General features: G+C 29.0%; 1 protein-coding gene across 2 annotated transcripts; it reads right to left on the bottom strand.

The window, feature by feature from the left end:
* Positions 1-415: 415 nt before the first annotated feature.
* On the bottom strand, positions 416-6,154 carry LOC145001055 (uncharacterized). 2 transcript variants are annotated; one of them, XM_078960390.1, is made up of 14 exons: positions 5,632-6,154; positions 4,795-5,536; positions 4,341-4,725; positions 3,572-4,175; positions 3,381-3,421; positions 3,071-3,139; positions 2,764-2,864; positions 2,609-2,687; positions 2,355-2,453; positions 2,186-2,254; positions 2,056-2,105; positions 1,905-1,986; positions 1,582-1,676; positions 416-950 (listed from the first exon to the last, which is right to left on the bottom strand). In XM_078960390.1, exons 2-14 carry the CDS (start codon positions 5,253-5,255, stop codon positions 779-781), a joined length of 2,307 nt encoding a protein of 768 aa, XP_078816516.1. In that variant the 5' UTR covers positions 5,256-5,536; positions 5,632-6,154; the 3' UTR covers positions 416-778. The 2 variants fall into 2 exon arrangements, with proteins under 2 accessions (XP_078816516.1, XP_078816515.1); XM_078960389.1 differs by having other exon boundaries at positions 4,795-6,154.
* Positions 6,155-11,271: the final 5,117 nt, after the last annotated feature.

Here is an 11,271-nt window from a genome sequence, read left to right as displayed (position 1 = left end):
TCCTATTTTTTATTATTATATTAACTATAAATTTATTTTACTTATTTGAATCATTTTCAACTAAAACTATGTTTGACACGCCTAGCTAGCTTACTTTTTGAGTTTTTTTTATGTTGTCGTGTTTGGTAAGCCAAAAAATAGCTTATAAACTAGCTTTTTAAAAAGCTATTTAGACTGGTTTTTTAAAAACTTTTTTTTAATTTTTCAAATACACCCCTTAATTAATTATAGAAACACATATTCTTACATGTTCTTTTATGTAATTTTATATATTTCAACTAGTTTTATAGCTAGTTTTACCAAACGTTTTTCATTTAACAGCTAACAGCGAGCTGAAAAGCTAGTACACCAAACATAGTCTAAATACTTCGAAAGTATCACTTCTAATACAAACCAAACTATCATCATATCATAATGAAGAATAAACGAAACCCCAATTCTATAAACCAAACCGAATTTAACACCATACACCCTAAAATTCCATGGGCAAATACAATTCTACATATACTTGCTTTCACAATTCTAAATCCAAGTAATTCATGTACTCTATACAAAACAATCGTAAAGTGTTCCTTATGGATCACAAAACAATGGCCACACATTATCCAATTCATCGGATATGCTTTCATCCCACTACTTTAAGCTCTTTTCAACAACAACCACAACCAGACCTTAAAATCAACATGCAAAAACCAGCCAGCTTGACTAGAGAGACATGGGCCTACAGACACTTTGAAATATAAAAGAGGGTCAAAGTGATTTATGCTTCCATTTCGTTCTATGATTCCTTTTGGCCATCATTTTCTCCGGCAGCAATAGTGGTGGTGGTGGTGGCGGCGGTGGCGGCAGTGGTGGTGGTGCGTGACGCCTGAAGTTGAACTGTGAACTTCTTCTGCAAATCTTTAAGCTTATCTAGTATTTCTTGGAATGTTGGTCGGGATTGTGGTTCACTAAGTACAAACAAAAAAGAAAAGAGTGTTGTACAAAGTTATGATTGTATGCAGTAATCAAAGATGGAATGGAATTGATCATTACTTTGTTTGCCACATAGGAATGGAATTAGGTTTTCCTAAGAGAATTGGATTCCTTCTTCCGGACTCATTTTCATTCTATCAGATACATACAGGTGCTTTCTTTTCATTCCTTGATGGATTGGAATGAAGAAATATTAATTATACTTGACCATTACTTGTATAGTTAAAAATAAAAACTAAAAATGTTTTTTTGATTATAATTCTATCATAAGATTTCATGGTTTACGATTTTTTTAGTTTTGTAAAGTGATGAACCTTTTTTCTTATTAAATTTGACATAAATATATTATATATTTCAAACTACATAGAATATGCTTAAATGAAATTTATATAACGATTAAAAGTTTATTTATATAAAAAGAAAAGTTTTTCTTTGTTATCAAATTTAATTTCATTTAGTTTTCTAATTATACATAACAAACAACATGTTTGAATGAAAAGTTCCATTCCTTCAACCCGACCAAACATGATAATGGAATGTAATCACCCATTCCATTCCGTTCCATTCCAAACAAACCCTATATACAAAAACTGACAAAATACAAACCTGCACCAACAGCTTTCAATAAGAGAAGCCCATTGAGGATCCACATCAGTGGGAATATCTAACCGTTGATTCATAAACCCTACAGCTCCAATTACCTGTTACACATACAAAAACCACATTTTGACTTCTAAAGTCAAACAAATGAATTTTCCTCTCCATATTTCGATACAAAAAAAGTTCAAAAAGAAAGTTGATACCATTGACAAACTTCATAACAAATGCTACAAATAACTTTCGCGTACCATTTTCAATCATATGACCAAAAATTTCACTTATAGAAAATAAAAAATTACAAGTTTGACCTTGAAAGTTGAAACACATACCTGCATTGAGTTGAGACTATCCCAAGGAATCTTTTCTGTGATAAGTTCCCATAATACCACACCATAGCTATATACATCCGACCTACAAATTTCAAACGAATATTATTATTATTATAAAATTATGCATTTAAATATTATATATATAGCTTACTTTTCATCTGCTTGTTCATTCCTAAGAACTTCAGGAGCCATCCATTGAGGCTAAAAGTGGAAAAAACAAAAAAGAATGTTAACGAATGCCAAATGTCTAAACTAAGGAAATAAGTAACATAGGTAAATACCGTGCCCTTCCCCGTCTTTGTTGTAAGATACGTTTCATGTTTGACACGCGAAAGACCAAAGTCACCAACCTATTCATTTCCAAAAAAATAAACTTTGATTCATTTGCTTGTTTATAAAATTACAATCGAAAAATAAAAATCACATATAAAAAAAGCAAATACAACAAACCTTCACATTCCAATTCTTATCAACAAGAAGATTTGAAGACTTCAAATCACGATGAATGATTGGCGGGTGACAATGGTGAAGATAATTCATCCCTCGTGCCTGTGGGAGTGGGAGCCACCAAGTATTATTATTATTATTATTATTATTATTATTATTATTATTTTATAAACAAAACACAGACTACATATCATATCATATAATTATAATTATAATTATAAACGGGACGGGACGGGACCCACAAAATGAAAACTTACAATATCCATGGCCATATGAACACGACGTCTCCAATCTAATCTAGCTGTGTTTCTTTGAAGTAAACGAAACAAACTTCCACTACATAGAAAAATATCATAACTCCATTTAGCTTATACATATTTTATATATTATATAAATGGTAAATTATACATACCGGGGAAGGAACTCTGTGACAATGCATAGACGTTGAGGTGAGGTTACAGCGCCCATAAAGAGGAGAATATTTGGATGCCTAAGTCTTTTCATGAGAGATACCTTTGAATAAATATAATTATAAAATCAAAATTAATTACATGTTTTATTTTCTCATTGTTAATATTTGGACGTCTCTTGAAAACTCTAAAGATTGTTTTGTTTTGTCATTGTTAAAGGGTATTTTAGACAATCGATAGATACTCAAACAATGATTGGGAAATTACCCAAAAATTCTTTTATTCTGATATTATTTGAGGGAAAATTACCTCCTGTCGAAATGATAATATCACATCGTCTGAATATTCTTGTCTTGAGAAAACCTTGACAGCAACATCCTGCATTCATAAACATGTGTTAAATGTCTATAATACCCTTCAATTACAAAATAATAATAATAATGATCACATCATCCAAATAAATATTTTATTGCAACGACATATTTCCCATTATTCTCATTTGAACTACTTTTAATAATAGCAACACTTAGTAGTCGTCAAATGCCTAAAATACCCTTCAACAAACAAAAAACATTAGGACCTAAAATGGTAATTATAGCAATATTGATAAAGAACATACCGATCCATACCACAATGCATGATATACCGTCCCACATGAACCTGTCAAAGTAGTAAAAAATTAGAAATGCAAAAAATTTCAATAAAATAATACTTCAATCGATAATATGATGATAATTTTTGCACAAATGTTCCACTATTTGTTACCCTTTAACAAAAAGTAATAATTAAAAACATTCTATTATTATATACCTTGTCCGATTTGTTCACCAATTATTAAATCTTCCCATAATATTTCATAATCCAAGCTATCAGTGTCCACATCCACTTTATTTATAGCACTACTATTTGTGCTTCCACAACTACTTGCACTACTTGTACTATTAACATTAAAAGAAGAAGACCATGACCCTGAAGCCTCATTTCGATTCGTATTTTCCCACGGTTGACTTTCTACTTTTGTTTGTTGACCAGATTCATGTTCTTGATCATTATTATTATGTAACCAATGCAAACCAAAACGACCCGTTTTTGGATCCGACCCGCCTTCTCTGTTATCGTTTCCTTTCCATGGCCATGTAATTCCCTTTTTGCCCATCCATGCTTCCGCTTTTGAAGATAGAAGCTTGTGGATCCCGGGCTTGTTTTCACCCTCATCACCTGAATCTCCCAAGGGCTTTCCGGTAATTTGGTCTTTTGAAGAGAATCCTCCTGCAAATGGTGATTGAGGAAGATCGCCTCTTGGAGTACTTGCCCCACTTGAATATCCATCTTCTTTGTGATCCGAGTCTTCATGATCCGTGAAGTTTTCTCCGGGTTTCATTTTTGACTTCACCTTGTTGCTAACTTTTGTGGCCTGTTTGTTTTTTTTTTTTTTTCACAAAGGGTATTTTAGACATTTCACAGCATAATAACTTGGAATAAGGAAGGGGTTGTTGTTGTATACATAACATAAGTCAAGATGGAATAAACCGTCTAAGAAAGAAATTTCACAATATTCATTGAGTGAATAAGTACTGACCAGATTTGAAATCTTTGAGGCGATTGCAGTCTGTAAAGGTTGTTGAGGATCGAGTCCAAGTTTAGCTGAAGCGATTCTTCTTGGAGCACTGATGGTTGCTAATGGCTTCATTTCTTGATAGGGGCGTGTATCACTTGATACACATATAACACCAATTAGGGTTCCATTTTCATCACGAAATGGTGTATTTGCAGCCATAACGATAAATTTTTCCCCTAATTTGTTTTTAACTGGAAATTGACCAGACCAGCTTTCCCCTTTTGCTGTTCGTTGTAAAATAGCTTCAGCTAATGTGTAATCGTTGGAATCTACTAGAAGCTCATGGGCTGTTTTCCCTAAAGCTTCAGAAGATGTGTATCCATACAGATTTTCAGCCATACGATTCCTGTATCATAATGATATGATCATGAGATTGAATAAAAATTGGAAGAAGAAATTGAAATCCTTGACTCACCAGTAGATTATGTGGCCGTTGAGATCGAATATATGCACAGATTGACCCATTGATTGTAATATATTCAAGTATTGTGTTTCCGTTAGCTTCACAGCTGAAGGGCCGTCGGCGGCGGATGTGACGGAGGTGTTATGGTTGTGATCGTTGCTGTAGCTAACGTCAACGCTGCGAGTTTCTCTTCTTAATGGTGAGGAATGGCGGAAAGATGCTGAACCCATCTTGAAGGCGGCTACAGCGCCGCCCTCGAACATCCCGCTTGCACCACCCATGTGTTTCCGGCGAGGGCGGCGTGGAGATACTGAACTGGACCTTTGACGTTCGGATTTTTGTTGGTCATCGGAGATTTTTAGCTTTGACATTTCTTGTTTGAGATGAGCGTGGCTTTGTTCTAAATCATGGATCTTCTTTAAGAGCTCCTTAGTTGGTGGTATTTCGTTCTTGCTATTGTTGTTGTTAGCCATTTTTTCACACACACTGTGATTTAGGAGGAATCCCAATTCCCAGATCAAAAGGGTAAAACAAAATTCAAGTTTTTTTCACGCTTTCGCACAAAAAACCTTATTGGTGAAATCAGTTCGAGAAACCCGTTTCAAGAAACAATTGAAATTGAAAACCCAATTTGATTTGCGCAAAGATGAAGAGGCAAAAACCATAGCACACACTCTATCTCCATATACATATACTTCCACCAAAAACACATTGATCAATTGAACGGCTTGCCGTTCAGAATTCTCATGAACATCTAATTTTGCAAAAACCCAAATCAACAAACTAACGAAAACCCATGTTTGACTGCACGCAACTAAGAAAAGCAAAAAACCCACACATACACACTACCTGTGAATATATCGAAATGAGTAAAAGGTTGTTGATTGGGGTTGATTTGAATGATATATATTTAAGCCGATTGCTGATGAATCAATGAACTGACTCTTGTTTACTTCCTTCGCAATTCTCTTTTACTTATACTCATTCAGCCTCCTTGAGGTGTAAATGGGGTTCGGTTATTGAGAATTGATGATGAAGATGAAGATGAAGTTGATGATGATGATGATAATGATAAGATAAGCTCTCTTGATGTATCAATAAATTGAATCTCTCTCTCTCTCTCTGGTCTTTACCCTTCTCTTTTTGTCTATCTCTCTCTGACACACACCCACACACATTAAACCCTAAATTAATCAACCGTATGTGGTGAAGTCTGTATATCCCTGAATAGATGTGTATTGAAACGAAAGAATCAAAAGAAAGATGTTGTGTCTTGAAAGGTCAAGACTCGAAGAACAAACCCCTCAAGAACGCTCTCTCTCTCTCTCTCTCTCTCTCTCTCTCCATAAACCTTTTGTTTTTTAATCTTCGTGACTTTGATTTCCAGCTTTCTTTTTCTTTTTTTCGAGTATTACAAATTTCACCCTTTGATTTATGTGGGTTGTCGAAATTTAACCTTGACTTAATTTACAATTGACAAAATTACAAAAATGGTCCCTATGGTTTGCCAAAAGTCACAAAGTTAGTCCCTGCTAATTTTTTTTGACGAACATGATCCCTGTGGTTTTCAAAACTTGCATCAATGGCCCTTTTTGCTGACGCCGTTACTGTTCATCCGTTAGTGTAAGGGTATTTTGGTCTTTTCAAGTACGAGGGACTGGGTTTGTGATTATGGGTAAACCATAGGGACCATTTATGTATTTTTTTCTATATTTTATGTTTATGAGTTTGTGACTTTTCCACCCATTTACTTTTTAAAATATCACTTTGAATACTTCACTTTGAACTTTGAAAAATGTTACTTTCACCTCTTTATTTTCTAAATTTTCGTGTTTAACCTCGTATTATATATAATTTGTTTTTTATTAATACCTTTTGTTCGCTAACCTAAAAAAACTATTTTTACGTGTTTATTTTCATATATTTGTCGGTATAATTCAAGGTGATCAACGTTTCGATTATAATTTAGAACTTTCTTTCGTTATTTTTTTTAAAGTTACATGGTTTTTTTTATAAAATTGTCGGATTAAATTCAAGCTTATTTTTCGATGTAGTTTGTTTTTTTTTTTTATGTACGTTTCCTACGTATGAGACGGGTCATATATAATAACTTTCGTTTGTTAATTTAAAAAAATATATTATATTCGAGATTGTCTATGTTTTGATGTATTTTTTATACATTTTGTGCTTACTTTTATATACATTCCTACGTATCATTTGGGTCATATATAATAACTTTTGTTTGTTAGCTTAAAAAAATGTAGTATATTCGAGTTTGTCTATGTTTCAACCTAAATTTTGTTTCATGTTTTTTACGTATCAATATAGATTCGAGTTCGTCTATATTTCGACGTAATTTTTTTTATGTTTCGTGCTTATTTTTATGTATGTGTTTTTTTCATTCATGTTTTTTACGTCGAAATGCAACTTTTATGACTATAATCACCAAAATTCAACTTACAAAATCGAAACTTATAATTACGCTTTTATCTATTATATGTGAACAAACTTATACGTAGAAACATACATAAAATAAGCACCAAAACGTTTTGCAAAACATATTTTTTTAACGTTTCCGTGCTTTACTTTCTGAACGTTTCCTACTTATGATTAGGGTCACATATTATATATTTTTTATTATTTAAACTTTCGTTCGTTAACTTAAAAAAATCTTACTTATTTTTATGCACGTGCTGATATAAATTTGAGTTTTTTTCTTTTTCTTTATTTTTTATGTTTTGATTTAATTTTTTTTTTGTACGTTTTGGTGCTTATTTTATGTACGTTCCTACGTATAAGTTTGTTCACATATAATAGATAAAAGCATAATTATAAGCTTGAATTTTGTAAATTGAATTTTGGTGATTATAGTAATAAAAGTTGCATTTTGACGTAAAAAAACATGAATGAAAAAAACACGTACATAAAAATAAGCACGAAACATAAAAAAAATTACGTTGAAATATAGACGAACTCGAATCTATATTGATACGTAAAAAACATGAAACAAAAGTTAGGTCGAAACATAGACAAACTCGAATATACTACATTTTTTTAAGCTAACAAACGAAAGTTATTATATATGACCCGAATGATACATAGGAATATATATAAAATTAAGCACAATATGTATAAAAAATACATCAAAACATAGACAATCTCGAATATAATATATTTTTTAAAATTAACAAACGAAAGTTATTATATATGACATGTCTCATACGTAGGAAACGTACATAAAGTTAAACTACGTCGAAAATAAACTCGAATTTAAAACGACAATTTTATAAAAAAAAACCATGTAACTTTAAAAAAATAACGAAAGAAAGTTCTAAATTATAATCGAAACGTTGATCACCTTGAATTATACCGACAAATATATGAAAATAAACACGTAAAAATAGTTTTTTTAGGTTAGCGAACAAAAGGTATTAATAAAAAACAAATTATATATAATACGGGGTTAAACACGAAAATTTAGAAAATAGAGGGGTGAAAGTAACATTTTTCAAAGTTCAAAGTGATATTTTAAAAAGTAAATGGGTGGAAAAGTCACAAACTCATAAACATAAAATATAGAAAAAAAATACATAAATGGTCCCTATGGTTTACCCATAATCACAAACCCAGTCCCTCGTACTTGAAAAGACCAAAATACCCTTACATTAACGGATGAACAGTAACGGCGTCAGCAAAAAGAGCCATTGATGCAAGTTTTGGAAACCACAGGGACCATATTCATCAAAAAAAATTAACAGGGACTGACTTTGTGACTTTTAACAAATCATAGGGACCATTTTTGTAATTTTATCTTTACAATTTTTGTCATTGTTTATTTCATCGGTTAAAGCTTTCATTAATTGCCAATGCCTTGGTCAAACTACAAGTACACGATTTGATTATATTGTAGATTTGCTTTTATGATTCTTGCTTAATTTATTTTTGCACTTAATTATTAATTAGAAATATCGACAAATATAATAAAATTTTATTACTTAAAAATTAAATATCATTTTCTGTATTTCATTAATGATTCTAGTTTTTTTTTTTCATTTAATTTCACTAAGACTCATACGTTGTGTAAAATACAACAATATATTAAAATGTTTATAAAATATATATTTTTTAAATATATCAATGACGTCGTTGTTACATCTTCACAAATCCTATAATAAGTTGGTATAAACATTGTTTGTTTTGAATTATATGATAATATAGATATCTTTTAAAATTATATAATTTCTGTTATCTTAATAACATTTATCTGCATGTTACTCATTAATAAAATTAAATATAATATATAGTTTAATGATATTTATAGTTGTTATTATGATTAATTAATTTAAAAAAAACAAATTATTTGCTTAAGATCTTAATTTTTATTATTGTAATTATTTAAAACATCAAACATTGTTTTTGTTTTCAAATGTAACTATATAATTTTTATATATAATGTTACTTTTAACTATTTTTAATGTAAGTTATTTAAAATAATGTATTTTGAAACTCTAAATTATTTTAATATGGTTTCAGAAATTTAACTTTTTTAAAATTTATTTAATGAATATTGTTAGTTTATTTGATTGTAAGTATTTAAACTAACAAACATTGTATTTTTGTTTTTAAAGATAAAACTATAACTTTTTTATATAATATTATTTTTAACTATTCTTATTGTAAGTTATTTTTAAGCTATTTATTTGAAAATTTTTAATGATTATAAAAAAAAGTTTCACGTTTTTTTTTTTTTTTTTTTGTTAATTTAGGATTACAGTTTAGGTTTAACACTATAATTTATAATTTTTAACTATTTATAAAATAGTTTTTCGGTTTTTTTCAAGTTTAACTGAAATTTTAATTTAAGTTAACTGTTCACATTATATTGAAATTAATAATTTAACTATTTTGCATGAAATCATAAATTATACAAAATTTGTGATTTTAAAATGACAATTGTTCGACAATATATCTAAACTAATAAGTTAACTATAATATGTTAAAAAGTTAGAGTCATAATTTTATAAATAGAAGTAAAATATGATATTTTAATATTGTAGTTAAGTTAATTTATAATTAGAATTTAATTTTTGTATTAATTTAGCATTATTAACTAATTTATAATAATTATTATAAAGAAATTGAAAAGATATAGAGGTTTCAAATGCATGTGGTGCAAGTAAAAATGCATCTTTTATAAGTATACTAGACGAATGTCCGCTCGTTGCGTAGAAACACCTATATAGATGAAATCTTTACAAATATATGTTTTTTTTTAATATAACAATAACTTTATTGTTAAATTTGGTAGAGTAATTCGTATACTAAATTGATATAATATATTGTTTTTTAATATAACGATAACTTTATTTTTAAATTTATTTTCTTAAACATTTTAATTTCTATCATTATAATTATTTAAAACATCAGATATCGTTTTTTGATTTTTAAGGTAACAATATAATCATTTATATAGAGTTATTTTTAACTATTGTTATTGTAAGTTATTTTAAGCTACTTACTTGAAAACTTTTAACGATTATATAAATATCTTTAAAAATAGTGTAGGTGATATTATAATTTAGTTTTTGCATTTAGCTTTAAATTGATAATGGTTTACATACAACAACATATTAAATCTAATAAATTAAGTATTATATGTTAAAATGTAAATATATAACTTTATAAGTAGAAGTAAAAATATTATTTTAGTTTATAATATATTGATTATTTTGAAGAGTAAATTACACGAATGGTCCCTATGGGTTGGGGTGATTTGCACGCTTGGTCCCTAACTTATTTTTCTATCTCAGAAGGTCCCTACTATTTATTTTTGTTACGCGTTTTGTCCATACTATTTGTTTTTGTTACGTGTTTGGTCTCTATCTTATCTAAAAAAACTATTATTTAAATAGGGAAAAATTATGGGTTAGGTAAGGTCATGTGAATGGGTGGGGTTGGGGTGTGTTTATTTAAATAAATTAGAAAATCAAGGGAAAAAATAGTCTTTTTAGGTAAGATAGGGACCAAGTGCGTAACAAAAACAAATAGTAGGGACCTTCCGAGTTAAGAAAAATAAGTCAAGGACCAAACATGCAAATTACTCTAAACCATAAGGACCATTCATGTAATTTACTCTATTTTGAATTATATATATATATATATATATATATATATATATATATATATATATATATATATATATATATATATATATATATATATATTAAAACTGCATAATCTCAATCTTTTGAACGGCCTCTACCCGCGGGTTACTCATAAATAAAATAAAATTAATATATAGTTTAATGTTATTTATATTTGTAGTTATTATTAATTAATTTTTTTAAATTTCTTTGTTTAACGTTTTAATCTCTATCATTATAATTATTTAAAACATCAAACAATTATTTTTTATAACAATATAATTATTTATAAAGAGTTATTTTTAACTATTGTTATTGTAAGTTATTTTAAGCTAATTATTTGAAA

The sequence above is a fragment of the Lactuca saligna genome, chromosome 6 (genome assembly GCF_052625555.1).
Source record: "Lactuca saligna cultivar CGN05327 chromosome 6, ASM5262555v1, whole genome shotgun sequence".
Lineage (NCBI taxonomy): Eukaryota > Viridiplantae > Streptophyta > Magnoliopsida > Asterales > Asteraceae > Lactuca > Lactuca saligna.
Note: the sequence above shows the minus strand (reverse complement) of the source record. Positions and strands in the feature narration are given on the sequence as shown.